Below are 24,051 nucleotides of genomic sequence, written 5' to 3' on the forward strand. Positions count from 1 at the left end.
TAAACGTATTGGAACAGTAAGATTTGCAGGTTGCGCAAGGAAAGTGTTCGTTAAACTTATAGGAACAGTAAGATTTGCATGTTGCGCATGGAAAGTGTTCGTTAAACTTATAGGAACAGTAAGATTTGCTGGTTGCGCAGCGAAAGTGTTCGTAAATCTTATTCGGCAGTAAGATTTGCATGCCGCGGAAGTCAGCAGAAAAAACTTTTCGGAAACCGTGATTTCAGCCAAGCTTGCATGTGCTCCTCTCCAGACCGAAATTCAAGAGCTTCCTTAGCCGTGCGACTTTTTCTTAATCAAATCAATTTTGTTGTCATTCTATGCAAAAACTTAATTTGATTATTGATGTTGCCCAACTACCAAATTAACTTGAAATGGTTTACTTGGAAAATTTTTTTATTTTTAACACATCTTATTTCAACTTGATAAATCAGAAAATGTAACTGTAGAGATGCTAGAATATGATTTACTATGTAAGTGACGTACCTATTTTAACTTGTGGATTAATTGATTCCAGCTCTATTTCGGCTTGCAATTGGGCGTTGTATAATGCCAGCGATGCTGTGACAAGAAAGGAGTGGTCTGATTGCTTGCCTCTGATTGCTTGCCTCAGTACAGAGCAGATGTTAATAAATTTAATGAAAGTAAGTGTTAAAATAATTAATACGAACTATTTTACTCCCACTTAAAACATCTTTATTATAAAAACTAATCATCAAGCACTAAAATATTTAGATTTTTATATGTAGATACTCTAATGTACGAATCAAACAAGCATTTTGTTCATTGACTAGTGCAGGGCAAGAACTTTTCTTTCATTAATGCTTATTGAGTTTTTAATTATTCTGGTTGAGTTACCGAACGTTAACTAACCAATAGAATCCCTAAATTGTTTCACTCCTATACGTTGTTTCGCACTGAGATGTCACCAACACACCATAAACGACTGCTTCGCTCCTCCTCAGACCCGAACTGCTCAGGCCTTCCATCTCCATCATACGACGTGGCTACATGCGATCCAATTATTGCCAACTACATGGCGTGCGGTCTGATAGCAGCCAATCTTGTGAGTAAAGCACAAGACTGAGCATCGAGTGTAGGACTTGTGAGTATGACAGTACAATAGACATTGGGTATGGTATGGAGTGCAGGACTTGTGAGTATGACAGTACAATGGACATTGAGCATCGAGTGCAGGACTTGTGAGTATGACTGTACAAGTACAATGGACATTGAGCATCGGGTGCAGGACTTATGATTATGACTGTACATTAAGCATCGGGTGCATGATTTGTGAGTATGACTGTGCAATGGACATTGAGCATCGAGTGCAGGACTTGTGATTATGACTGTACATTGAGCATCGAGTACAGGACTTATGATTATGACTGTACATTGAGCATCGGGTGCAGGTCTTGTGAGTATGACTGTACAATGGACATTGAACATCGAGTGCAGGACTTATGATTATGACTGTACATTGAGCAACGAGTGCAGGACTTATGATTATGACTGTACATTGAGCATCGCGTGCAGGACGTGTGAGTGTGACTGTATAATGGATATTGGGTGTCGAGTGTAGAACTTGAGATTATTACTGTACATAAGCATCGAGTGCAGGGCTTGTAAGTATGACTGTACAATGGACATTGAGTATCGAGTGCAGGACTTGTGAGTGACTGTATATTGGGCGCCGAGTTCATGACTGGACATTACAGTTCAAAAATTCTGGTCTCATACTCGCAACACACACGCTCAGCAGTGTTTGTTTCTTGGTGTGTAGGGCCGATTTTTGGGGTTAATGTCAGTCACAAACTTTTTGGCGTGACCCACTTGTGTGCGCACAGACCCGGCAAGTGGGTCAACATAGCGGGAAGACATTTTCCAATTTCTTCTTACATCAACATCATCCTCAACGATGCTCTTACATTTTTTCCTAACAGCTCATTCGAAACGTATAAGATTAGATAAGCTTGAAGTACCCTTTGCGATCTCATCATAATAGAGCTGTGATGGTGCAGTGGTGAGTGACTCTGTCTCTCGCACCCAGCGCCCGGGTTCGAGTCCCACTGAGGACAAGTTCTACCGGGAAGCTCAGCTCGTGGTCAACTCAGCCTATTCATCCAACTCTGGTTGATAAATGAGTACCTGGCTTGTCCAGGGTGTTGTGCAATGCAATCAAATGGTTCTGGCGGGTCAGCGGGCCAGTGATGGTCGTAGAACTACCAGTGGCACCGAGTGCCCGGAAAAACTGACTTATCACCCCCCCCCCCCCTTAGTCGCCACTGCCAGGATGGGCAATTACAACAACTACAACATCTCATTTAATGCTAAGGAAGTTTTCTCACGAACAAAAGTAAATCCGAGCACTAGTTACCATATATATCATGAATATCTCCACCTCCCGTTCTCCAGCTGAAGGCAGACAACACGTTCGACGACGCGGCCTTCAAAGCTGTTAACAGCATTGAAGAACAAATGCAGCGCTGACGCCAAGTTCATATGCCGCGTACCCAACGTGAATGAAATCTACCATGAAATATTTGAACGTAAGTAAAAACATGTGCTTTTCTATTTCATTCAGAAACAAATGAAACATTTTCCATATGTATTGCTCAAATTTTGAGATGACACGGAAAAATGACCAACGGTAAAGTATAGTATAACAACGAAAGAAAAAACCTCTTTCATTGATTCATAGATTCAACGATGTCACACCACTGCATCAAAGAGAAGAGATTACAGAATGTCCATAAATGTTCATGGCTGATGACTCATGTTTCATGTTCCAGTACAGTCGACTATTCAGTTGTCTCATAAATGCTGTACGCCATGGGTATATATAAGTCAGGGAAGAACATTGAAATGAGCCAGAAGAAGACGAACTTGAGCATCAGAAGACTTTTCTTCTTGCGTAACCACTTCATTTCCGCATAGATGAATTGCTGACGAGAATATTGTAATTGTTGCAATATTGAATTCGGGATTTCTTCGATTATGTTTGTGGCTGCGTGCTTTAATCTCTGGTTTACGGATTTTTTACAATAGAGTTTCACTTTCTCTCCCTCATAAAATAAAGGTTCCGAAAAAGAATATTATAGGATGCATTGCGTTTACTGTATTAATTAATTAATGTACAAATATCCGTTTGCATACATTATTCATGAGTTATACTGCTGCGCGCAGTTTCTGGGATATAATCTACATCTATAATGTAACAATACAATAAATGATTTGAATGCACACATATTTTACTGTCCTCTCTGGTTGAATTATTTTCAAATTTCCTGTAATGTTTTCGTGGGCCGATATATACAGGTACGTCATAAAACGTTCTTCGCATAGTGCCGAAGCCAGCTATCAAATAGAACGAAAAATATGATATTATTATGTCAATATTCGATATTTAAATGGAAGCCGCGCAATATTTGAACCCAGTCGCATCACTCCAACCTGACCATCTCCGCAAGACCAAACCAGAAAAACACGATGCCCTGGCGGCCCTGCTGTATTGAGGGTGAACGCATCGGCAGCGTAACAGAATATTGTTGATTATAGAAGTTATACTGTGAATTAAAGGAAATGCGGCTGAACACGTAATTAATTCAGGAGTTTAAAAGCAAATAAAATGCCACAAACATTCACCATATTTTATATAATAAAATGTTCCGGGGTCTAACTCTATCGTCAGATCAATAATCATTGATTGCAAGTACAAATAATTATAAGTATAACCAAGAAAACATTGCAGATTTGAAGTTAAAATTTACAAATAAGAGATAAATCCTATTAACAAGTTCATCTATATTAGAACTGAACTCGGCATTTAAACTGGCAACTGTTAGGAAATAAGGATTCTAAAATTCATACGGCACACACCGGTTATGGAAGCTAAAATTCTGAACTCGCAGTCGAATGCTGGGACTTTGCAATGCCCCGCAGTATCTCGTACAGCTGAATGAAAGGAATGTGCAATTATCATGCTCGCGAACTCTTCCCCTGATGCTCCGCCAGTCTAGCATAAAAGTTGCGTGACGTCATACCAATATTCACTCTGATCGGCATTGCGCACAACTGTATTTGAAAACTAGAGACGATCGAATCAAGTCATGGGAGTATCTTTATACTTGAAGAAAGAGCAGACCCTGAAATTATTCCCCAATACACACAATTTTATATTCGCAAGTTCTATCACAGATATAACTTTAACTCATTAGACATAGTTTCGGATGCAGGGACAAAATATGGAAATGTACAGTTCACCACGTTCCCTATAATTACACTCGCGGGAAAACTTCACTATTTGCTCAGATATGAATTTTATTTATATGAGTACACACCATATGTGTGACAGAAGGCCACGACGCGATGAGTGATTGTGCAAAAATTAAATTCAAAGTTCATAGCATGGAAGGTAAAAGAAATACGAAAGCCACAGTGAATTAGTTTGTGAATCTCAATTAATTCAAAACGTTATGAATAAAAGCCGAAGAAGCAGGTGTTTCAATTGTTAAACTTAAATTTTCGGAAGTTAGGACCGTGACAAAAGTCGGGTACTACCTAGGCTTCTGCCCAGGAGTCTCTACAATCGGTCTAAAGTTATTCTCCTTTCCGAGTTTATGCTCGCCTGAGAGTGAAGTAGGGTTAGGCAAGCCGAGTCATGCCGAGTTTGCAAGCTATGACATCAGCATCCGCATAAGAAATGGCAGGTCAGGTAAGTCCCCAAACTACATCACACGTGCATGCTTCGCAAGGAAGCTACAGCGCAGCCACGAGCACAGGCAATTTGTCTCTCACTCCGGGGAATGAAGCAGGCGAACGGGCGCACATATGACGAACAACATGGCTTACAACACATGTCGCAACATGGCTTACAACAGAAGCTGCTCAACACTTGAATAAACTAAATGACAAATTAATATAAGACATAAGATTAATATAAGATTAATGACAAAGAATCATTAATCAGTTCATCTAATGAATAAGCGAGCTTCAGACCTGATAAATCGAGCACCAACGACCACAATTAATTTAACGCGAGGCGGTCGCGTTCGGGATGTGGAGAACTGACGACACATTAATTCAATGCGTGGCGGTTGCGTTCGGGATGTGGAGAACTGCGACACATTAATTCAATGCGTGGCGGTTGCGTTCGAGATGTGGAGAACTGACGACACATTAATTCAATGCGTGGCGATTGCGTTCGCGATGTTGAGAACTAAAGACATATTAATCCAATGCGTGGCGGTTGCGTTCGGAATGTTGATAACTGACGACACATTAATTCAATGCGTGGCGTTCACGTTCGGAATGTTAGAACTAAAGACTCATTAATCCAAGCGTGGCGTTCAAGTTCGGAATGTTTAGAGAGAAAGATACGTTAATCCAATGCGTGGCGTTCACGTTCGAAATGTTGGGAACTTAAGACATAATAATCCAATGCGTAGCAGTCGTTTTCGGAATGCTGGAGCTAAAGTCATCTTGGTCCAACATTTGGAGTATCCATCTTCATCGTTCGTCTACCAAGACCAGCGTATATTTGTGGTATAGAATGTAGAAGAGAGTCATGACCTAGAATGTCATGGCTTTTGGGTTAAAGAATGTCAGTAGCAGAAAAGGTGATAGTACTTACTTCATGAACAACAACGTGGTGAATAATGGCTACGTATATCGCAGATGGACCAGTCAGACATTATGGATAGCAACATCTGTTTACATGGTCAGACAAAGATGTTGCTGACAAAAGATAGCAACATGGTCAGACAAAGACTATGGTCAGAAGTAAAGGTACTAAACGACTGGGTCAGATGTCTGTTTACTATGGTCAGACGAAGATCTGACCATAGTAAACCTGTTTCCTCAATAATAGAGAACTTATGTGCATATCTTGAACATCCCTTTTTATTTTGTTGGCAGAATAACACATGCTCATCGGCGAAATAAGACCACAAGGTAGAATCCAAAGTCCAAAAATTCATAAAAAGTCCAAAAATTCCAAATCCAAAAATTCATAAAATATAGAGGTCTAACACAACAGGCAGTTATACACTGAGAGAAAAAAATGACCTCGGTCTCGAGATACTTGAGTGCTTCAAGGCCTCTCCGAGCGATCGTGCCGAAGGCGAGACGACCCCTGTGGCCGCCAAAGTGTTTCAAAGAAGTTCAAGTGATTCCAAATGTGCGATTTTGAGACACCTTGGTGTTTCGGACTACAGTAGCAGAAAAGGTGATAGTACTTACTTCACGAACAACAACGTGGTGAATAATGGCTACGTAGACCGCAGATGAACCAGTCAGACAGCATGTCGGTGTTTGGAATGTTGTTAATGCCTCTCCGAGCGATGGTGCCGAAAGCGAGACGCCTACGGCCGCCTAAGTGTCTCAAAGACGTCCAAGTGTCTGAATATTTGGAATTTTGAGACACCTGAGTGTCTTAAAAATTAGAACACGAATACATATACGGAGAACGGCAGAACGCAACCGTTATTTAGAATTTCTACATAATCCTTGCCCAGTTTCCAGCGCCTGATGAAATCATTGGATTAATGTGTCTTTTGTTCTCAACATTCCGATTGTTGAACGAATAACACATAACACTTGAGACACCCAGGTGTCTCAAAATCCCAAATTTTAGGACACTTGGACATCTTTGAGACACTTAGGCGGCCGTAAGCGTCTTGCTTTCGGCACGATCGCTCGGAGAGGCCTTGAGACACCCAAGTGTCTCAAAACAGCATGTGTTATTCTCTCAACAAAATAAAAAGGGAAGTTCGAGATATGCATCAAAGTTCTCTATTGTTGATCTATAACTATCTCTATTAATAGTAATGGTTATATTTATAAGTATTGATAACTTTTCAAATACAGCCCGAAAATTTTCCAAAACCTAGGAATTAATTCACTTTGAAACGATAAAAAGTTTAATAATTTCAATGAAAATTCTGTAATTATTTCGCGAATATCAGCTCAGCCGTTTCGAAAATGAATTAGTATTGACAACTTTTTATATGTAGCTCGAAAGTTCTCCCTAACCTAGAAATGTTTTCATTTTAAAGCAATAAAATTCTGTAATAATTTCGCGAGTATCAGCTCAGCCGTTTCGAAAATAGAATTAGTATTGATAAATTTTAAATACACCTCGGAAGTTCTCCCAAACCTAGGTATTTATTCGCGAGATGTCCTGATGCCCAATTTCTATACCTATGTATATGTCATGATGCCAATTTTGATTCCTGGATGTCATGATGCCCAATTTTGATTCCTAGATGTCATGATGCCCAATTTTGATACCTACATGTCATGATGCCATATTTTGATACCAATTAAGATGTCATGATACCCAATTTTGATTCCTAGTCATGATGCCCAATTTCAATACCTAGATGTCATGATGCCCAATTATTTGTTCCTATATGTCATGGTGCCCAATTTTCATACCTCCATGTCATGATGTCCAATTTTATTTTAATACCTACATGTCATGATGCCATATTTTGATACCAAGATGTCATGATGCCCAATTTTTATTTTTACGTGTCATGATGCTCAATTTTGATACCAAGGTGTCATGATGCCCAATTTTGATACCTTCATGTCATGATGCCCAATTTTGATACCAAGATGTCTTGATGCCAAATTTTGATACCTAGATGTCTTGATGCCCAATTTTGATACCAAGATGTCTTGATGCCCAATTTTGATACCAAGATGTCATGATGCCCAATTGACACCTAGTTTTGGATACCTTCAAACACTGTCGAGGCATCGAATTGATCGACTATATATTATTTAAAATTTCGTCTTAAAATATATAAGAATGTTACTATATTCGTATTGAGATATTTCTGTGATCTATACCGCACGAGAACGTTTTAAATAAATATGTCATGCTGAAATTATTAAAATTAAATTAACTTTGAATGAGGCTTTCATATGATCCTGCATTGTGGAACAAGGCAGTCCTGCTTAACTCGCTCAGCTGTTTGTGTTTCTAAATAAGCGTGTCAATGTTTGTAATATTCAACATGAACCACTGGTAATATTTGAATTATTCAACTTGTCGGGCCTGTCAGCAGTCGCATCAGCCGAGGCACCGCATACAGGCCTACAGTGATCGTTCGTAAGCTGAATTGCGTTGTTTATAACTATTGATTCTGTTTTATGGATTTATAAAGGGCACTGGCAGGCGTTTTTGGCCCAATAATTTTATTCACCGAGCAGGTCAATACATTTGGGCACAAATTGGTATGACGTTTATTTATGAATACAGTTTCATGACTAAATTGTTCGAAACACTGGACAAGTACAAGGTAGGGTATCTTGGATGCAAGGGAAACCCCTTTATTCGGTGCCACGTATTTTTTCCAACTAACTCTCCGGCTGTCCTCCCAACAGCATACAATTTCAGTTTTAGAATTTGACCTTACAAAACAAGACCAGATATGTCAGTTTGATAATGTATGTGGAAGATGCCTCTTCCAACAAACTCATGAAGCGGAAACATGTTTTAATAGGTCACTGCAGTCATTTCCTTTCCCAAGATGTTTGGAATCGTGTTCCAGCTTGTAAAGCAAAAAATATTTGGCGTCCAATTGAGCTCAGTTCTGAATATGCATTGAAATGAATGTGAAATAATTCTTTTTAATTATTGAATGTCGAGGAATAGTGGAAGATGGGCTGCTGACCAACACTGGTTCAATAAGCAGCCTTTATTGGAAAGAATAAAGTTGTTATTAATTTCCCCAACTTAGTTATTATAAATTTATTCCAGAGAAATCTTAGGCTAGGTTCGTAGAATTTATTCATTCCTGTCCGGGAACAAACACTGGCAAGGAGTCCTATTTCTGACGCAAGTCTCAAGCACTGTTGTAGAGGTCTTATATTGAATGCTATTTTATCGTTAGGTATAGGCTTTTAGTTAATCAATGTGTTGTCAAGTTAGAATAAGTGTTAGGAGGTTTGAATTGTAGAATTGTAAGAATATTTTAGAGAGTACTGAATTCTGAAACTGTGCTGGGAAATTGCGGATAGGAAAAGGCAGCAGTTGGAACGCGGTCGTGCACGCAGCTTCTGGTGGTGTGTAAAGCTAGTCTCTCGGAGCGAAGCTACTAGGTGTCTATTTGCCGTGTTACAGTCTTTAGTGTGAAGGAACCTTTTAATGTAAATGTAGCGTTTGTGCAATAAAGTATTTTACTGGGACCGTTATTTAAATGAACATTGAACCTGCCACTATACGCACGACACTGTTAATACATCATCCGGATGATGATTAGACTGTGAATGATTATATTGAATCCACTTCTAATATATCATCCAAATGCACAAAACATATGAGAATTTTCCATCCCTCAAGTAAAGTGAGTTATTTGGCCAAGAGAGAACCTGGGACGGATCCCGTGCAAACTGTACACATTACCATTAGATCCTCGTGTTTCGTCCTATAGAGCGAGCCAACGTCCCATAACATCCCACCTCACATCTGACACTGAATCAAATTTGAGTTCCACGTTTTATCGTTGAATGACCTTATTTGAACGTTGTTTCAGAGTTATTTACCTGGTGCTTATAACTCCTGCTCAACAACCCGTAACTAGAGCTACCGTCGTTATAACAAACACGTCCAGACCGCGCACTGCATGCTCTAAAGCAATGAATATTTAAATGAGCTCGCGCAGTGATAATCTCGATCTCCCATGAATTTTATGCCACGCTGCTGATTATGCCCACATTATTCCACATCTTCGTAAACTAATTGCATGGCAATATTTATCGGCTATTTTTTTGTTTCTTGATCAATGCTATGGAGCTGTATACTTCGCGCTACTCGATCGTCCCAGACTATCACGAATCTCTTCTGATATTCTCGTCCGCCAGAATTATTTCCATACTCAGTATCGCTCGCTGATAATTTTCATTGATTTCTGTAGTAGAACAAAGAGGAATTCATTCGTCAGTGTGTCTGGGGTCCCTGCCAGACGAGGACGTATTTGTTGCTCTTAAAAATATTAGCTGTAACTACCGTCCACTTATCCACAAAAACTTTAGTTTCAAATTATTTTCTGTGAAACAAACGAAGCTTCAACGCAATCTGTTTCCGTTTTTTTGATTGAAAGTGAAAAGGGAAAATAATTCTTTAACCTGATGTTCACTCAATTCATTCGCCAAGCTGACAACACATAATCAGTATGATTCTCATGCTCCATATAATCTATACGGTGGACGTTCAATTTATCTATTGTGACCGCTAGCCTGACGACATTTTATGAATGTAGTCTCTTAGTTAGGCGTCTGGTTCATTTATTATATATCATATTGCAATTTTATATCAGTTGGCTAATTCAATTCCCATATCAGATCATCCATGATCGAGTTTACTTACGACGTTTTATTAACGATATAAACTAAATTTCAGAAGAGAAGGCTGTCATTGGTAGAGGCTGTTGCGAATAAATAGAGAAGTGGCTGTTGTGAGGAAATAGAGAGGAGGCTGTTGTTAGGGAATGGAGAGGAGGCTGTTGTGAGGAAATAGAGAGGAGGCTGTTGTGAGGAAATAGAGAGGAGGCTGTTGTGAGGAAATAGAGAGGAGGCTGTTGTGAGGAAATAGAGAGGAGGCTGTTGTGAGGAAATAGAGAGGAGTCTGTTGTTAGTAAATAGAGAGGAGGCTGTTGTTAGGGAATGGAGAGGAGGCTAACGAACGTGTTCATGTAAATCATTCCATTATCGAACAAACGTCGGAAGCTCTGGAGAAAATTGTATCGAAATTATATCATATGAACTACTGACATTTTCGCTGTTGCTCTCATTTATCCCAGCAGCGTCGACCAATAGGAGAAGACTATTTAAGTGCAAAATGTTCATGTGTAATGGATAATTTCAACCATAGCAACATCGTGTAAGAAAATTTCCTATCCATTTATCAAACTATCGCACGTTCGCGAATATAAAGTATAGGATTGAAACGCAGACTCAAAAATCCCTTACTCGAAAATCCTTCAGATACTCCAATGTTCGGAAAGCATTCGTTCATATTGGAAATTGCGAGCATAATGACCGTTAAACTGCTAGTGTTCACCTTGTCAGCCGTGGTGAAGGAAACTCTGGGGAGTTCTAGTAAGTACACCTCGGCCCCTGTGGCGGTGGAGACGCTCCTCGCACTTGGCGTGGCATCGAAGAACTACTCTGGCATGAGTGCCATCCGCTGTGCCAGCCGGGCTGTACAGAGTGGCATCCCCTACCCAACTCTGTGCGTGCACAGCACCAGCGGGCAGTGCCTGCTGCCGAACTCGACGTACCCGGCCTTGTTCAACCGAACTTATCCGGGTTCCAGCGACTACAACTGCTACGTTCGTGGCACGTATCCAGGCTTTAAAGGTGAAAGTTATGAAAACTATATGCGAGCATTTGTAGTTTATGTGATTCTTGATTTCTCCCGTTTTTCTTGATTTAAATAGCCCATGTAATACTGGCGGGAACGATTATTAGAACTCGTTTTCTTCGACTGTGTTAAAACTTTGCCTGAAACAACACATATTTGTCATGAGTTTGGTTAGAGAAAAAAAAATAATTGAAATGTACGTCATGATAACGTTTGGCAATTATTACATTCTCATCGTCCATGCCGTCCATGCCGGCAGCATTGCTTACTTCTTACCCCGACTCTCAACCTTGCTGCATTCACTGACCAGCTCAGTATTCTATAGCAAAATATTAGGGCGTTTACAATTTATAAAATAGTAGGGCGTTTATAAATGGTAGGGCGTAGTGGCGTAGGGATATGTTCTTATACTGGCGTTTCAATAGACTTCAATGCACTAAAATGACTCTAGGAAGACGAAGGCTAATCCATAATGAATGCTAATCCGTGGCCAGAAGCAGCATGCAGTTAGATAGCTTTCATCTGCTTTGCTTAATTTACGATTATTGCATCAAATAAAGTACTACAAAAATTAGACCAAAAACTCTAGCAAAAACAGAGTACCGCCTAGTCTTTTTTCCAGCACCCACTACACTCGGCTTGGAGTTATTCTGGGCATGCATATCCACCCGATAGAATCCAGCTTCTAGTCCAAATGTCCTTCAACTTTGTATCATGTCCAAAGAGCTGTCCAAAGCCGAGTCATACTGAAATTGCAAGCTGATTAGAGGCTGCACTTCAAGACTGAAGCGGACTTTAGCGGCTGACTTTTAGGGTAATTAGCGGCTCAAAAGTTTTAGGGTAATCATATTCACGATCAACGTATTATAACTTGTAGCTCGCTGACAACGATTAATCCTACGAATCCCCCCATCCCATAGCCCCACCCTGCCCGTCCCCCTTCGACTGGGTTGAGGACGTCGGTTGTGTGTTCGTGGTTGAAAATGGACTGACGTACGACGTCGCCAAGGCCTCGTGCCCTGGAGCCTCCCAGCTCGTCTCCGTCGACAGCGACAACTTCTTCAAGCTCGGCGACTATCTGAAGCGAACGCTATTTGCACGAAGTATGGCAGATTTTATTTATTCGACGGTTGGTATAGGAGTGGTCAATTTGAAAGAACGCAGCGTGACGGAAATTATCAATACCTTCTTAACAAATACTATTTTCATTTCATGATTTTATTGTCTGTCTACATTCGACTGGTTAGTGTATTGTTATTTTCACTTCGACTAATTGTTAGTGTATTTTTATTTTCATGGAAGAACATTACTCTGTTATTGATTAATTTGAGTTAGCGAAACTCAATCAATAATCAAAATATACTGTCTCCTTTGTGTCAGCTGGCAATTATAATGGGGACTACCACGTGGGGGTTCACCGCTACAACCTCCAGTGGACTTGGCGCACCGGCCAAGTCATGTCCGGCGTGCCTGGCACGGTGCCTTGGGCCGTCGGCGAATCCAATGAGAACTCGGACTGTGCGTTCCTCGTGCTACGGACATCTTTGCTGCCTGCCCTATGGGATATGTCCTGTTCAAGGGGTTCTTGGTTTGTGTGTGCGATGCAGTAGGCAAGAAATGGTCCAACTAGCTCCAGTTGCCTAACATATGACAGTTTCAAAACGTACCAATGTCCGATACAAGGGGCAGAAATAAGAGGTACAATAACAAGCACATAGTGTGAGAATTACTTAACTAATGCACTAGTGAGCCCATGTACAAAGGTGAATTATTAACAAGTAACACGCTGCAGTAATGACAGGTACAGTGAAAAAATAAGAACAATTAATTACTAAGTCGTAACATTGATAGGTTCAATAATGGGCAGGGTGGCCCAGAGGTTAAAGTTCAGAGTACCAGGATTGGAGCAGAGAGGCGCGGGTTCGATCCCCGGCTCTGTGCGACAGTTTCTGGTCAGAATCGGCAAGGAGGCCGGGCGATTACGCGCAGCAGAATTGTAGCAGTGAGTTGTGAGTTCGAGACCGCAAAATGCTGTGAGTGTTCTGCGATGTTAAGAATCGGCAACAGGCCTACGGCCTACTAAACGCTGAAACCGCTATTATTATTATAAAGCCAGGTACCATGCAGCGCTTAAAGGCAGATATAATGGTGTAGCAAGGGCAGGTGATAGAAGTAAGTTCCTGCTAGCAGAAATTCTCTCTATATTTAAATTGAAATGCTTGTTTCAAACTCAAACCATTCACCAACACCCGATAATCTAGCTTCGGCTTTCTTTCCGATGCCGAACTCGTCACATGAGGTAGTATGGATTCAAACGACCGAGACTGCGCCAGGGTTGCCAGACGTTCTATTTTTTCGGCCAAATTCCGCGATTTAGTTTTGTTCAATTGCGTTGGCCAGCCATAATTAATGATAGGGGGAGAGCAGCCGTGCACCACCAATTTTGTGCACCAAAAACCCCTGAATCGAACGCAATAGATCTCTCCGGGCATCCATCAATTGGCCGTGCATGGAACCTGCTATCCGTAGCCGACCCTTGACATCATTCTGCTATTAATATTTTGAGCTCTACACCTCCCAGATACAAGGTCGGTCGAATAGCCTAGAGTCGAATGGCCATCCACCGCTGAACGATGCGTCGAAGTATCAATTCATACCCTGGCCACCGCTCGAACTGGAACTTGCGCGCAACAGCCAGCGACCACTCGGCTTTGTCCTCATCCGGCTTTGCATAAAACCTGCCATGCACCACCAGGCTGTGGATCGATTATGACTTCCGGGCATTGTTAAGTTACGTAATTTTACGTTCACCGCATCTGAGGTTAGGTTTCAGATAGCGTAGTTCTGTTCCAAAATTTTTCGTCCTTCGAGGAGTGGCCGTTCGTCCGAGGGCTGGTTCGACGCACGGCCTATAGATAGGGACGGCTTGGTGGCGGATATCACATTCGCTACAAGGCTCCGGCGCGCTACGTCCGCGTGGTGCAGAATTTTTTCGCAGCACGACGGACGATGCTAGGCCATTCGATTGCCGGCTATTTCTCCTGAAGGTTGATTGGTCTAATTCAATTGATATTTTCCGTCTAGTGGCTTCCGGCTGCCTATATGATTGTCCAGAAGTGTTGAAGGCTACGTTCCGGTAGGCAGAAATCATGATGGTCCATTACATCCAGGGCAGTGTTGGTCTTCGGCAGGCGACTCGATAGGGGTACATCGTAATTAGATATAGAAGACTGCAAAAAAAAAATTAAATTTGAAACTGAAAAATGAAATCACCGGAACTTACAAATATGTAAATGTATTGAGTTATAGGCCTTTTTTCTTCGCGGACTAGGCCGTTTTTTAGGCCGTCTGGCAACCCTGGTCAACGCCGGCGCGTACGTAGTTGGTTCTCGAGGGATAACAAGTTTCATGTTTTCTGCACAAAGTGAGTAATCTATTCCTCATATACTTCATGATATTGCATTCATTTCATCGCACTAAACCCACGTGAAATTTCACATTTATTGTCTAATTATGAAGTAAATGCTGTAATACATATACAGTAAAGGTATAACATTAGTATTTGTAATCGGTATGTGGTAGAGGTTTTACCAAAATTTAACCTAAGTAAAATAGTCCATTTGGTTTAGTCCTCAGGAAGCAAAGTTCAAATTCATTCAAGCAGCCCTCAGCAGCAGAGTTAAGATATACAATAAAAAACAAGTTTCCTGCTTTTTTGGGAGTAGCAGTTGCTGTGTGATTAATATTAAGTGGGGGATTATATGTTGTAGGGTGTAATATGTTGTATGGGTGATATGTTGTGGGGGGAGTATGTTGAACGATAATATGTATAATGGGGTTAATATATTGTGGGTCAGGGATAGCAAGATCGTGGTATCTACGTGGTATCTTCATTGCTTCTCATTTGTAGTGCGTGTATTTTAAACAGAGCGCAACTTTTAAGGATTGTTAGATAAGTCTCATAACTTGGCTCGGTAGGATAGTGCAGGCCGCGGTCATTGTAATTTGTGACAGGGATGAGGAGATTCCTGCAAAAACGCGTTACAAGGATATGGCGTAGGAGTGATTCAATTGTGGCATTGATTAACATGTTTGTTGGTGAACGGGAATTCAAGGACCGTATTATCAAAACTTCGTAAGTACGCAAAAATCGACTTACGTGTGGCGTAAGTGCTGATATGATGACGTAACTCTGGCGGTGGTATTATCAAAACATTTGCGCGGGAAGATACGTACAAGAAGCCGTACGTAGCTCTACGCCTGCTCGGAGGTGTCGTAAGTGGAGTTTCGTACAAGTTTTGAGTGTGCCGAAGCAATATAAAACTATTGATTTACTTGCAACACGGTGAATTGTGACAGAATTTTGCAAAAAAAATTCACACAGGCATAATATGTGATCGTGCTAACGGTGCTTTTGGGATAAAAATGTCAACTGCCTTTTGTGCTATAATTTACAAGCAAATGTTGATATTCATATGTAAGAGTTTTATGATCATTCACTTGAACAATATCTTAATGCCTTTTTGATTCAAAATTATATTGAGGTTGATAAACCAACCATTTTTCTAGTTCTTTGTAAACAAATTTATTTCTTTTTACGACAGTCGCAACTCCAACTCACGAAATTTTCTAAATTCTTTGTAACCTTCTAAAAAACTTATAACTTTGAATGGGAATAATGCATTTATTTACCCTTATTGCAAGAAATTTCGGTTAATGATCACAACAACAAGTGCATTGCTATTTGGATAACGTCTCACTCATTTATCCAAATAAACCCTAGTCAGGCACCGCAAATGTCGCTGACACCACACATCTTACTTTCGTCCAAGCGCACAGCGCACTGGTCGAGAGGTGGTTACTGGAACTATAGGAACAGCAAATCCAAAGCCTCTGATTGGTCTGTTAGCCAGATGGTTTTGATAATACGCTTTTAGCTAAGTCTTGCGTACGCAAGTTTTGATAATGCCAAAATTAGGGTGTTACTTACGTAGCACGTAACTTTTCTGTCGTAAGTATAAAAAGTTACGAAGTTTAGATAATGCGGCCCCTGATATGTTTGTGTTTTTTCTATTATAATAAACTTTAGTATTTTCACATTTTTACGTAAAGTACCAATTATGTTCCCAAACTAAGGACACTAATGCTCGTTCAACTAGCACTCGTGGCCAAAGGCCCGCGTGGCGCGGGTGATTCAATGAAGATTTCAATATTTTCTTCATCACAATACATGTAGCACCAATTCACTGAAATAAAGATATATTGAAATATCAATACATCTTCTGTTAGTGCGAATTATTATCCTTCACATTAGACATTATTTCCAAATCAATAAAACAATAAATACCTACGCCTCACCACGATGTTGCCTTTAAATCTCTTATAGACGTCACTGAATTGACACTTCACTTGATTTAAATCCAAATGTACGAGTCTTCTTTGCGTGAATTTAAAGTTCAAGGATAAGAATAAAAAGACTATGTAAAATGTTTACGAGACAAAACTGATTGGATTGCAGGTGTATGAAGTGGGGGGAGGAGAGTGAGGAAATCCTTCAACAAGTTTGAAGTAATATTAGGTTGATCCACGGCGATGAAGATTTTTCGCCGTTCTGCGCATCTCTAGAGTGACGTCACTGTGTGTACAAAATGTTAATGGTGTAGATCAATACATTGTTTTTACGTCATCTTTGATAGCATTTAAAAAAATTTACATCATCAAACTGGCTAACAGCAGAGGCTGCGCAACACAACACACAAATTAACATAAGCGGCCAAAGAATCATTGAACAGTTAATCTAATGAATAAGCGAGCTTCAGGCGTGATAAATCGAGCACCAACGACCACTGCGAACATCTGTGTCAACGAAGCTCTTCGTCTTGTTGAGCGATGCACGTGTCGTCGCGACAGACACCCACGCCAGCACCAGCTACCCAGCTTGAATATGCGCGGTGCTCACCCATTGATGATCCCATGAAGTTTTTCGGCGCTGACACTTGGCCACGTTCTGGGTGTTGGGAAATGCAGACAACGTAATCTCGTGTCGGGAACGTTCAGAATGTTGGAAGTTAAGACACCTTAAATCGCATGCGCGGTGGTCGGCTGGTCGCGTTCGGGATGTTGAGAACTGGTGACAAGTTAGTTCAATGCGTGGCGGTCACGTTCGGAATGTTGGGAGCCGAAGACATCTTGGTCCAAAATTTTATGTATCCATATTCGTTGTTCGTCCACCAAGGCCAGCGAATTTGTTGTAAAGAATGTAGAAGAGTGTCATGAGCTAGAATGTCATGGCTTTTAGGTAAAGAAAATGTCAATAGCAGAAAAGGCGATAGTACTTACATCATGTACAGCAACGTGGTGAATTATAGACCATGTAGATTGCAGATGAATCAGTCAGACTTTATGGATAAGGTCAAAAGATTGCAATGGATGTGAAGTTTTCCACCGCGATCAGTTGTATGATGCACATAAGTTAAAGGATTAGAGAGTTGCAATGTAAGGCAACATTCTATTTAAAGAAGCTATATCTGTTTCCCCAATAATAGAGAATTTAGGTGAAAATCTCGAACATCTCTTTTTATTTTTCTTGATTTAATAACGCATGTTTTATGGCGAAATAGGACCTCAAGGTCTCGTTGGAGAACTTCACTTATAAATTCGTAAACAGAACAGGCAGATATAGGCTGACATTCAGAACAACATAGCAACCTCTGGCCAATAAACAGTTTCACTAAATCATTTCATGGATAAATAAAATTCATACACTATACACACACATCATGGTAATCCTAACTGAAATATACTGATATTTCTTTTGGCTTGCATCTCATTTTTTGTTGTGCGCAACAAATTCTTTGAAGCAATATAAGCGTAACAGAAAATATGCCATAAGTAATAACTATAAGCTAGATTTATACAAGATTTACAATAAAATAACATCATACATTGTGACATTACATGCGTACTATCCCAGCCGCCATCTGACGCAGAAACAATGTTTATTTCAGGTTGAAATGCTGAACAACTCAAATTAAACGTCATATCAACATCAAAATATGACCAACCCAAGAAGAGACGTAAAACAACCTTATTTCAACGTTGACGTCGATATACATATGTACGTTGAATGATTATTATTTTTAAATGTTGAATAAATGTTAATTACAGGTTGAAATGCTGAACAATCAAAATTAAACGTCAAATCAACGTTAAAATTCGACCAACACTAGAAGAAACAGAAAACAGCCTATTTCAACGTTGAAAAATTGTCTGTTTCGGTACGTTGAATGTTCAGCTATTTACCAGCATGGAACTAATGTTATTACACCAACATTGAATGATATACATATACATACGTGTATGATTAATGACCAGAGAATGCATTCCCATTTTCAAGGAATAGAATAATTGTTTAGCTTATTTTCATCACACGAGCTACAGTGGCGTCGCGCGGTCTGCAGCGATCCCGGGTTCGAATCCTGCTACGGTCGAAAAAATTTGCTGATACTTCAACATTTACTCAACCAGAGAATTTGACGTTGCAGCAATGTCGTAGTAGCAGCATTGATTCAACGTTGCATTGCAACGTCAGTACGACGTTTCATGAATGACGTTGCTTCAATTTTCATTCCTAACCTCTTTTCACCCCGATCTCAACGTCGTAATAGGTAGTTGTAAGAACGTCGATTCATCCAGCGAATGCCTGCTCCACTGTACAAGGCTATACGCTAGCTGCAATTTTTTATCAAGGCTAGCCCATAATTAATCAGATCTAGCCAAGAAATAGCCAAGTTGGCAATATTGAATCCATCACATGTACAGTTTAAAGCCACGGCAACGACACGGCAACGACAGTTAGTGCGTTACGGTCCTGGGAGTAACATATACAAATCACACCGATTCAGAAAAACGGACATTTAGCTTATTCAGCCTGAGGATGTTTCATGGAATCTCCTGTGACTATGCAACGCTCGAACTTTTGGCGGAATAATCAAGGAAAAATTTCATTTTTCCCCGACCACGGTTGTCACGACTCTACTGCAAAAGAGGTAGAGTAAACGGGTGAAACTTTCATAATGAAAAGACTCACGAAAAATCCAGCCTTCGTGGACTAGAAGGATGAAAATCATTGACAAACAATTGCGTGGACGGCTGCTTACATTTGGTTCTCACTGCACCTGAACAAACAAATCGAAGGCTTAAAAAATCAGAGCCACGCACAAACAACGTAACAGAACAGCAAGAGCCTTCGAACTGCCAGCCTGTCGTTCCTCAGCAGTTCCAGCAGCAAGAGACTGAGCTGCCCGCAGACCCTGTCGTCCAGTCCCTGATCACAGCCCCAAGATGTCGCGAGGTCTCGTGCTTCTCACCGTCGTCGCGGCAGCAGCGTCGGCGCAGGCGTAAGTATCACGTCTTCAGATGGCCATATGAGTGGTTTGCAGTAACAATAACCTAGCGGAAAGATGTTCAAGTTTTTCTGCGAAGATATTTTGTTTCAAATGCTACTGAGATTAATTTTTAGGTTTCTTATGATTAATAGGGCAGTAACTTCTTATATTTAAGACGTTTTGCTTCATACGATGGCAGCATCAAAACTTGATTTCGATTACATTTGTGACCTGCCTGGCCACGTAATTATATTCCAAATCATATTTATCATTGCATTCATACTCAGCTTTAATCATTGTATGGAGCGATCTAGGAGAAGGCCTTACACCTGCATGCATCCGATCTCAGAGAAAATTGTTCGACATCTTAATACAGCAGTGAGCTTTTCAGGCCACGGAAGGACTTGTTCGTTAAACTTATAGGAACAGTAAGATTTGCATGCCGCGGAGGTCAGCAGAAAAAAAAACTTTTCGGAATCTGTGATTTCAGCCAAAGTTGTGCTCCTCTCTAAACCGAAATTCTGGAGCTTTCTTCGCCGTGCGACTTTTTCTTGATCAAATCAATTTTGTTCGCATTTTATGCAAAATCTTAATTTGATTTTTTATATTGACCAACTACCCCAATAACTTGAAAGGGGAAAAATTTAATTTCTCAGTAACGCATCTTACTTCGAACTTGATTGAAAAGAAAACGTAACTGTAGAGATAAAAGAATATGATTGACTATGTAAGTGGAGCACCTATTTAATTTGTGTATTAATTCCAGTGCCCTTTCGGCTTGCACTTCGGCGGTGTTTGATGCCAACGGTAATGTGGTAAAAACGACGTGGTATGCTTGCAAGCCACAGTACGAAGCGGATGTTCAGAAATTTAATAAAAGTAAGTGTTAAAATAATTAATACGCGCTATTTTACTACCACAATAGTTGCTATAAAAACCTCTTATGAAGCACTAAAATATTTGGACTTCAATTTGTAGATACTCTAGTTTACAAATCAAACATGCATTTCGCTCATTGACTAGTGCAGGACAAGAACTTTTCTTCGTTTAACGCGTATCGAGTTTTCAATGATTCTGGTTGAGTTACCGAACGTTAACTAACCAATAGAATCCCAGCATTGTTTCACTCATATACGTTGTTTCGCAATGAGATGTCATCATCACACCATAAACGACTGCTTCGTTTCTCCTCAGACCCGAACTGCTCAGGCCTTCCATCTCCATCATACGACGTGGCTACATGCGATCCAATTATTGCCAACTACATGGCGTGCGGTCTGATAGCAGCCACTCTTGTGAGTAAAGCACAATTCTGAGCAGCAATAGCAAAACTTGCGAGTATGACTGTACAATGGACATTGGGTATGGAGTGCAAGACTTATGAGTATGACTGTACAATGGACATTGGGTATGGAGTGCAGGACTTGTGAGATGGAACTATCCAAGAACTCCACCTATGCCGTTGTTAGTCCGTTAGTGGAACTCATTAAGAGTTATGCCCAGAACTGCGGTGGAGTTTATTCTTGGAAGCCCAAATTTGGCTCTGCCTTATTCGAGTCGAACCCGCGTCACCGAAACCCATCACCACTGAGCACACACAACTTCCGAGTGCACACAACGAGGGGGTAACTCAGCCAAAATGAGCTTACTTCAACAACTGTTTGCAATGTACAAAACAGACTGTAACACTTCCTAAGTGCAAAAAAATAGATAATATAATATAATACAATAAAGTCAACATATTTGTAATCATTTGGCAATCTAATCACAGTTAAAAATCTAATAATCTTAAACTAATTCCAAAGAGACCAAACTCTCCATCGTTCACGACTTCCTAGCGCGCGTTATAACGTGGTTAGGAGCAGTTCGACCAATCACGTTGGAGCTACACCCTGTCTCGTTCCAAGACTACAAACACCACAGCTAGACAAGATTTCATATTACGGTCACGAAATAAATATTCGTTTACACATTGTTTAGTCATAAAATAAATACTTTCAACCATTATTGAGTCATATTGTGACGTAATAGATAATGTCATGACTCGAATCTCTTAATGGAGTTGATCTTCCAAGTCCAGCCAATACTACGTTCTAAAAAAAATTATTTCATAAAATTCGGGTTTCGTCACACACGCATCACACACGCTCAGCAAAATATATGTCTGGTTTGTAGGATCTCTTTTTTCTGGGTTAATGTCAGTCACAAAATATTGGGCGTGACCCACTGGTGGGCACACAGACCAGGCAATTAGCTCGGCATAGCGGGAAGACATTTGCCAATTCGATAATGCTTCCATGTTTAAGAATTTCTCCTTACATCATTCTCAACGATGCTCATACATTTTTCAGAGCAGGTCACACGGAACGTGTGAGATGAGATCAACTTGAGATACCCTTTCCGATCTCATCTAATGCTAAAGAAATTTTTTAACTTAACAAAAAAATTGAATAGATCCAAACTCTATTTACCATATATCCTTCCTATCTCCAACTCCCGTTCTCCAGCTGAAGGCAGACAACACGTTCGACGACGCGGCCTTCAAAGCGTCAGCATTGCAGAACAAATGCAGCGCTGACGCCAAGTTCATAGCCGCGTACCCAACGTGCAAGAACTCCACCATGAAATATTTCAACGTAAGTAAAAACCTGTGCTTTGATTTAGAAACAAATACAACATTTTCCATATGTTTTGCTCAAATTATAAAGTAACAAGGAAAAATTACCAGCGGTTGCGCATAGTTCGAACAATGAAATAAAAAACCTGGTACCTACATAGAAATTCAACGATATCACACCACTGGAGCAAACTGAAGAGATCACAAAACGTCCGTAAATGTTCATCGCTGATGCCTAATGTTTCCTGTTCCAGTACAACCGACTATTCACATGTCTCATGAAAGCTGTATACACGGACACCGGTTGATGTCACGGAAGAACATCGAAATGAGCCAGAAGAAGACGAACTGAGCATCAGAAGACTTTTCTTCTTCCGTAGCACAATCATTTCCGCTCAAATGGATTGCTAACAAAAATATTGTGATTGTGATTGTTGCAATTTTGAATTCAGGATTTCTTTGACTATGTATGCGGTTGCGTATTTTATTATTTGGTTTGCGGATCTTCTACAATTGAGTTTCACTCACTCTTCCCCATAAAACAAAGTTTCAGGAAAAGAGTGGTAGGATGCATTTACTATACCCAAATTAATGTAAATTTATCCGTTTGCATGCATTATTCACGAGTTATGCTGCCACGCGCAATTTCTGGGAAATAATCTACATCTATAAAGTAACAATACAATAAATAGTTTGAATGCACATATATTTTACTGTCTTCCCTGGTTTAATTGTATTTAAATTTTGCGTAATGTTTTGTGGGAACGTTTTATAAGGGCCGATATATACAGATACGTCATAGTATATTCTTCTCATAGTGAAGAAGCCAGCTATCATATAGAACGAAAATTATTCCATTATTATGTAAATAATACCAATATTCGATAATCAAATTTAAACCGCGCAATATTTGAACCCAGTCGCATCACTCCAGCCTGACCATCACCGCAAGACCAAAGCAGAAAAGCACGATGCCCTGCTGTATTGAGGGTGAACGCATCGGCAGCGTAACAGAAGATTGTTGATTATAGAAGTTATACTGTGAATGAAAGTAGAAGCGGCTAAACACGTAGTTAATTCAGGAATTTAAAAGCAAATAAAATGTTAAAAGTAGTCACCATATTTTATATAATAAAATGTTCCGGAGTCTAAATTCGGGTACTACCTAGGCTTCTGCCAAGTAGTCTCTACAATCGGTCTAAAGTTATTCTCCTTTCCGAGTTTATGCTCGCATGAGAGTAGAAGAAGAGTTAGGCAAACCGAGTCATGCCGAGTTTGCAAGCTATGACATCAGCATCCGCATAAGAAATGGCAGGTCAGGTAAGTCCCCAAACTACATCCCACGTGCATGCCTCGCAAGGAAGCTACAGCGCAGCCACGAGCACAGGCAACTTGTCTCTCACTCCGGGGAATGAAGCAGGCGAACGGGCGCACATATGACGAACAACATGGCTTACAACACATGTCGCAACATGGCTTACAACACATGTCGCAACATGGCTTACAACACATGACGCAACATGGCTTACAACACATGACAGAATATGCGCGGTGCTCACCCATTGACGATCCCATGAAGTTTTTCGGCGCTGACACTTGGCCACGTTCTGGGTGTTGGGAAATGCAGACAACGTAAACCAGCACCAGCTACCCAGCTAGAATATGCGCGGTGC

General features: G+C 40.5%; 1 protein-coding gene and 1 long non-coding RNA gene across 2 annotated transcripts; both read left to right on the forward strand.

Moving 5' to 3' along the window:
• The first annotated feature begins 517 nt into the window (after nt 1-517).
• On the forward strand, nt 518-3,111 carry LOC125177748. The gene is made up of 3 exons (XR_007156647.1): nt 518-644; nt 966-1,066; nt 2,416-3,111. It is a non-coding gene; the product is annotated as an uncharacterized LOC125177748 (long non-coding RNA).
• A 16,541-nt stretch (nt 3,112-19,652) lies between these two features.
• Nucleotides 19,653-23,138, forward strand: LOC108676540. The gene is made up of 5 exons (XM_018164626.2): nt 19,653-19,773; nt 20,528-20,640; nt 20,956-21,056; nt 22,269-22,397; nt 22,633-23,138. Exons 1-5 carry the CDS (start codon nt 19,718-19,720, stop codon nt 22,684-22,686), a joined length of 453 nt encoding a protein of 150 aa, XP_018020115.1. The 5' UTR covers nt 19,653-19,717; the 3' UTR covers nt 22,687-23,138.
• Nucleotides 23,139-24,051: the final 913 nt, after the last annotated feature.

The sequence above is a fragment of the Hyalella azteca genome, unplaced genomic scaffold (assembly GCF_000764305.2).
Source record: "Hyalella azteca isolate HAZT.00-mixed unplaced genomic scaffold, Hazt_2.0.2 contig468, whole genome shotgun sequence".
Classification (NCBI taxonomy): Eukaryota; Metazoa; Arthropoda; class Malacostraca; order Amphipoda; family Hyalellidae; genus Hyalella; species Hyalella azteca.